Source organism: Otolemur garnettii, unplaced genomic scaffold, assembly GCF_000181295.1.
Source record: "Otolemur garnettii isolate 467f Iridium unplaced genomic scaffold, OtoGar3 scaffold00226, whole genome shotgun sequence".
Classification (NCBI taxonomy): Eukaryota; Metazoa; Chordata; class Mammalia; order Primates; family Galagidae; genus Otolemur; species Otolemur garnettii.
The window spans coordinates 159,181-166,346 of NW_003852621.1; the positions used below are offsets into that span (position 1 = coordinate 159,181).

Genomic DNA, 7,166 nt, shown 5'->3' on the forward strand with positions numbered 1-7,166 from the left:
CTCTGTCCCTTTTTGGCACTGCCAGGCAGAAAGCCCAGCAGTGGGGGGCGGGGGGGGGGGAGTAAGGGCAGAAGCCAATATCTGAGTCCCAATTTGCCCACAGCCTGGAGGCTGCCTAACATTTTATTTAATTTCCATGAAAACCATGATTTTGAATAGTTTCCCCAAACTGAAATAGCTGTTGCCTTACTGCTGATTCTGGGAGGCAGTCACGCTCCTCTGAGTCTAACTTCCTGCCCCTGGGTCCAAGGCCTATAAACTTCCAGGACAGAATAACCACCAGGCCCTTTCCTGAGGCTCCTCTTCCCTGCCTCTGGTCCTGATCCACATGTAAGGGCAGCTCACCACCAGGCCTGGGTCCCTGGAGGGCCCACTAAGGAGATATGGCCACATGCTGGAAGAGTAACACCATCAGGGCATGACCTCCAGGCAGGCTTTGAGGCTGCCCTATCAGGGACACAGAGCAGGGTATAGATGGCCCTGGGCCATCTGTACAGTGGGCAGCTGTCATAATTGATTACCAGGCATCCTCTGGCTGTGGGGTCACTGAACATGCAGAATGCTGGGAAGAGCCCATGGCTCTGGGCAGAGGAGCCCCCAATTCCAAGGGCAGGTGTCCCACCATAGCTCAGGCTGGTGACAATAGGGCTTCACTGAGTGTATAGCCCCTTCTCTGGGGTGGGGTGCTTGTGTCTGTGTGATGTGCCCAATCTCCAGGAGATCTGAAGTGATGGGTGACAACTCTTGTATTCCGAGGATAACCCACACAGCCGGGGTGGCTGCCCCCTCAGCATGTGCATCCCTCCCATGCCACTCTTGGGCACTTCCCCCGTGCAGTACAGAGTGGTGGTGACATGATCAGAGGGTATTTTCCAGGGTTTGGTGCCTCCCCACTGTGGAGTACCAATGTCCCTGAGTAGGGCAGAGCTGGCAGGATATGGAAGGACAGAGGACATGGCATGGTGGCTGAGGCCTGGTACACGAGGTGGCCATGCCTTTGATTGCCTCCTGTAGTTGCATTTGCATGTGCAGAGTCTGAATTAGAGGAGTCATGTGGTCTTCCTTCCACATGGTCATGGTTCTAGTCACTGTTCCTCAAGTTGTCCCATTAACTCTGCAGACCAGAGCCTCTCCTATGACTCATGGGTCTCACCCACAGGGCTTGGCTACTGGGACAGTAGCAACCCCAACCCCAACTCTAACCCTAACCCCAACTGTTGCACAGAGCAGCTAGGATTCTAGGTCTTAACTTGCTAACTGTATCTATTATTTTCTCAGAGCTTGATTATTTTTCTTCAAGCATTAGAAGTAAGAAAGTGTTTTGCCTTTATTATAAAGAAAGCATAGCCTCTAGTTTATGCAAAATATTCATAAAAATATTAGAATGGCTTTGTGCTTTTGTGAGATTCATGTGCAAAATGCTTTACAAAAAGTCAGGAACCAATTTTTACTTTCTATCACAGCCTGAGTACATTATTTCAACATCTTCAAGTTCAACATGCTCTGTGATGAATAAATGAGTATTAGATGTATATTTTTGTCACCATTGACATTTATTGATTCAATAAGATATCTATCCCCTCAAATGTCACTAGACAGGGGCAGCCATCCTTACATGGACCAAAAGGACAGTTACAACCCAAAGGTCAGCGTGCTTATAGCCCACAAGCTTGGCCAGGGGATATATGCACACTTTTGCACAAAAAGGTAGAAATGGTAGCTGCTAGAATGAGCAGTTTATTAAAATTGGAAATGGTTCTATTACAAACTCCACAAAAGGTGGTGTAAAGCTAAGATGCACCCTGCCATTACATGGGGAAAGTAGCATTTGTTTGTGTGCCATTCCTCTCACCAGTGATTCCTGGCGTGAGTATGTAGAATCAGACCCTACAAGATTAAGAAAGACTTAGGGAGGTCAGAGGTGCCACACAAATTATTAAAATACAGAACTTTGCTTCCTCAGCCTAAAAGTATTTACATTTCATCCTGTTCTCAAATTTGTCACATTCAGAATACCTTTTCCAGTTTTATTTTGGATTCCTCCAAGTAGACTTGTCTCCCATTTTACCTCAGCTGCAGACCCCTCTTGAATGTCATTCTCTTTCCTTCACCAGCAGAGGTGCCAGGATGATTACAGGCATTCTTGGGAGCTGCTGGCTACAGAGAGGGCCCTGTGGAGTTACCACCTTTGGGGAGCCACCCAAAAAGCTCCCAAGAAAGTGTGTGTGAGTCACAGTGCCCGTTTATTAATTTGCTGTGAGAATTAAGACTCAATAACACTAGGAGGTTGACACAGTCTTGTCCTTTACTCAGAATCATGGAGAAAAATGCTGACTACAGGAGGGTTAAAAACATCAAAATGTCAGGAATGAGTCTACCATATGATATGTAGTATCTCCACAGAGAAAATGTAAGAATTTAATTGAGTGATATGCCATATTCATGGATTGAGGGCTCATAATGATGTAGTCATTTAGTTTTCTTTAAATCAAGTTATAGAGTTAATGAAATTACAATAAAAACTGAGCAACTATTTGGTAGACATTGACTAGTCAATTCTAAAATTTACACAGAAAGGCAGAGGACTGTGAATATCCAAGACCATCTAGAGAAAGAGAAAAGATAGCAAGAGATGGTGGTTTCCAGGAGACTTGTTATTCCAGAAGCAAGACCTCCTGTTAAATCAGCAACTCAGACAGTGTGGGGTCCATGCAGGGAAGACAGACCTGCATGCAGAAGCAGGGTTCAGACACAGATGCACCTCCCAGCACTGTGTGTGTGGGGGGGTGGTCTTCCCAATATATGTTGCTGGATGAACCACATCCATCTGGGGAAGATGAATATGACAGCTCCCTTGCCCTATACGCAGAGTGACTGTAAGGTGGCCAGTAGATGTCTCTAGATGCTATAAGGACAGAGGTGGGAGATCTGTGAGGAGAGATTTCTGAAGCAGGACAGACAGCTCCACCCATGCAGAAAAGACTGATAAGTTGGACTGTGCTTGCGTTTGTTGAGAGGGCAGGTGCAGGACACGTCCAGCAAAGGACCCATGTCCAGATAGACTGAAAGTGCTGACCAGTCATGAAAATTTGTAAACACCACACAGGCAGCATATGTGCACACAAATACACACAGAATTATGCGTACACTCATGTTTACATTCATGAACGTATCTAATACCAATAACTATCTGAGATGCTTATTCTTATTGGTCTTCATGATGAACAAACTAAAATCACAATAAGAATAAGAAACCACTGGGTGTCCACCACAGTGGCCCACGCAGTACAGGCTATGCCAGGTACTGGAGCATGCTAGGGCATGCCAAGGCCAGTGTGTGCCACCTTAGCACAAGTGTGCTTTTGCTGTCACTGCTTGAGTCACTTGCTGAGGTGAAGCTGAATGTCTGCCTACCCTGTGCTGCCAGAATCCCCTCCCAGGTGTGCCCAGCAGCACAGCCCTCCCAGACATATCACCAACCTTTGCAATGGGCCCAAATGGGGAGAAACCCATGCCCATTGGCACTAGGCTGGACTGAGCAGCTGTGGTGTATTCATACAGTGGGTACAGTAAACAACGTGAGTGGAAAGCTGCTGCCATGTGCATAGCTTGGGTGTCTATCACAACTGTAACACTGGGCAAGGGACAACAGATACTTTGTCCCATTTGTGTCCTGCCCAAGCAGCCTACAGCATGTGACACTGACCATGATCTGGAGGCAGAAGGGGCTTGTGTGTGATATGGATGTTCTGTGCCCTGGTCTGCATGATAGCTACATGGGGCATCTTCTTTAAGATGCGTTTATGATTTGGGCACTTTCAGCCTATATCCTGTGCTTTAACCCCAGAAGTGTGTAGGGAAACAACCCTATGAGAGACTCACCTGTGCTCATGGGGCCTTAGGTCAGGTGGGAGCTGCCAAACATGGGCTGGGAGAAGGCTTGGTACCTCTGTCTCCACCAGAAAGTCATCTCTGTCATTGGGTCCCACCTTTACCTATAGAGCCCCTGACCCTAGGCAGCCTGACAGGACTTTCTTTTCCCCCTGGACTCCATGTGACGCATGACCGCCCTCCACTCCTCCCTGTACTCCATGGGGCCGCTTCTGCTATGAGAACTTGTTATCTGTAGACTGTGTACACATGCTTAGAATCTAGCTACTGTAGTTTGTTTGCATCTTTTCCTGCCTTCCTGAGGTTGTGTCTCGTCTAAGGTAGATTATTCACCTATGAGGTCACATGAGCCACGGGCAGCAGAGAGGCCTCCTTGAGAAGGTGGTGGGTCTTTCCTAGTCTGGGTGAGCTATGTTCTCAAATGGTAACCCTGCTTGTGAGATCTTGACTCATGAGGAGCTTTTCCTCCTTGTAAGACTCATCCAGTTATAGTAGGCTAGTATAGAAATGACAGGACTGAAGAGGTGGCTGCCTGCAACAGCTGAGTCTCACTGAGATCCCATGGTCCCTGCTGGGTCAGTTATCCAGGCTATTGCCGGCTGGCTTCATGGTGGAGGTGACATCTTCGGTTACAAAGCAGAGAGGCAATAAGCACAGGTCCAGCCCCTGTGTCCCTAACACGTCAGACATTTTTCCTGACAGGGCAACAGTTGAGTCCCACCTGAAGTCAGTCCTTGTAGCCTGTGGTTTTGGCCTCTGTCTATCAAACGTGGTCTCAGTGGCTGCAAGGGTTGTCCTCTGCATTAGGGCTAGGGCTTATGTCCCAGCAGGTAGGAGGAGAGTGGTCAGGAGAGAGGCCTGTGAATTGGAGGGTCCTGGTGGCACTGTGAATATGGACACAGGTTGAAGTCTGGGTGCCCTGAGACATGAAATGATATAGGGAATTGGGTGTCTCAGCCCTATCCTGACCCAGCTCTGAGCCTCCTACTCTGCTTGCACACAGGTACCACCAATGGGCGGGTGGGTGGGCAGGGACTGAGGAGGCCTCTGAAGTATGCCAGGCTGTACACCCCAGACCCATGTGGGTGCATCCAAGAGCTAGTGTGTTGGACTTCAGGGCCCAGCTCTTGCTCTTCCGTGGGACTTTTTCTTCATGGATGTGACCTGCTTTTGTCAGATGGACATGGACATGTTTTCATTATTAATCAGTGGAATAAAGCGTGCACATCGATTTAGGGTAAGGTTCCAATAACCTTGTCTCCATGTTTCAGACGGATGTGATGCACCAGAACATCTATGACTACATCCATGTGGATGACCGTCAAGACTTCAGCCGGCAGCTCCACTGGGCCATGGACCCTCCCCGGGCCTCATGTGGCCAGCCCCTGCCCTCAGATGCAGGTGGGCCAGTGAATACACATGAATGCCATTGAGGAAGCCATGTGGTCTTGCCTGCTTGTTTTATGTCTCTGTCCTGTTAGGCCCATACAGAATCTCACCTTCCTTAGAGACCTCTGCCCACATCCCCACACTGTCTGCCCCCAGCTCCTTGGGAGGGTCCTGATGTTTGTAGCCCTGGCTGCTTTTGAGAGGTAGTTGCCCCTTTGTGGACAAGATCCCCCTGCAAACCGTTCATCCCCACCCCCAGCAAATCTTCGGATTCTGGCCAGTAAGACCAGCCCAGCTGGTGTTACCCTCTGAGATGGCACAGTTGCATCTGGGCCCTGGGAGACAGTATCCAACCAGGCCCCAGCAGAGGCCTCCTTCCTGGCTCTGTCACACACAACCACAGAAGCCTTGAAGAACATCATGCAGCAGCACGATTGACCTTATAAAGTTGAGTGCAGAAAGCAAATCCCACAACTCCCACTTTACAGAGCTCAAAACAAGCAAAACTGAATAAGGCAGTCATGTGTGCACATGCACTAAAAACATGTTTTTAAAGGCAAGAGACAAAGCAAAATTCAGTGGAGCAGAATCTCCAGGGTGAGGGGTTGGGGGTGAGGCGGGCATGGCCTGCTCTGTGTTGCTGCCAGACCAGTGTTTGACTTTTCCATCTGACCAGGAGAAGACGCTGTCCTGGGCAGGCTGCTCAGGGCCCAGGAGGGAGCCGCAGGCTCCCCTGCAGAGTTTGCAGCATTCCTGACCCGCTGCTTTGTCTGTCGCGTGCGCTGCCTGTTGGACAGCACCTCGGGCTTCCTGGTGAGTGAACACAGCTTATGGGGCTGGGGCTCCCTGATGTGGAGCACCTGTGCCTTCCTTGGCAGGACACCTGGCAGGTGTGTCCTGCTCACCTGACCTGCCACTCACTCTGGAGGAGGTCACATGAGACCAGCAGTGCAAGCAAGTGGCTTCCATGCAGGTATGATTGCACCTTTATTGTAAGCTCAGCAAGAATGTCCTAGACGCACCCCATTCCTGCTGAGGGCTGAGGAGCCTCGTTCAGGGCTGCCTGAGCAGCCTGGCCCAGGGATCTGGTTTAGACACTTCTTTTGGAAGCAGACGCTTGGGGGTTCTACTTCTTCCATCTGGATGCTGCCTTCTGCAGCCCCTCATTGAGAAGGAAGGGTTATCCTCCTGGGACATGTTGTACACCCGAGGCACCTCTCTCTCTCCAGAGCCTCCGCTCTGGGTCTCATTCCAGTCTGCTGTGGGCTGAGAGTCCCAGAGGGCAGGTGGCTGCACTATTCTGGCCACAGTTGAACTCCTGAGGCTCCTGCTGCAGACCCACCCAGCTCCATCTGGACTGTCAGACTGGGGAATGGAGGCGCAGCCTTAGGCAGAGCCTAGGAGTGTCCCCCAGGGCTGGGCTGGCACCTCTGGGAGGGGAGGGAAGGACAGTCAGGTACTCTGTTAGGTCACCCTGCAGAAGTTTTCAGGACCTTGAGCGTGGTCTGCCTAGTTTGTGGGCCTGCTCCACAGTAGGTCCTGTCAGAAGTGGGGCATAGTTTACCAGGTCACACCTCTGGGCTGTAGCCCTCCATGCCACATCCCCACCCGGCTGTCCCCATTCAATCCTCTATGCCACCCCACGTCTCCACCTGACTGTCTCTCCTAACCCACCATGCCATCCTGCACCTCCCCACCCACACCTCCCCACAGTCCCTCTTAGGGTTGGAGTCCTACTTACAGTGCCCATGTCCAGAGCCCTGGCTGCCATCCTGGGCCACCAGCCTGCAGGTTCCTCTTTGTTTGCCCAGAATGAAGGTAGCTTGGGAGACTTGGCTGCTTCTAGGTAATCATCACTGGAGCTGACAGCCGCATTTTGGCCTCAG

At 50.4% G+C, this 7,166-nt stretch overlaps 1 protein-coding gene across 1 annotated transcript in view; it reads left to right on the forward strand.

The window, feature by feature from the left end:
• AHRR (aryl-hydrocarbon receptor repressor) overlaps window positions 1-7,166 on the forward strand; it is a 72,640-nt gene that overhangs the window by 54,839 nt on the left and 10,635 nt on the right. The window contains exons 5-6 of the mRNA XM_012812857.1: window positions 5,163-5,292; window positions 5,957-6,093. Of these exons, the coding sequence (XP_012668311.1) occupies window positions 5,163-5,292; window positions 5,957-6,093 (267 nt within the window). The remainder of the gene's footprint in view (window positions 1-5,162; window positions 5,293-5,956; window positions 6,094-7,166) is intronic.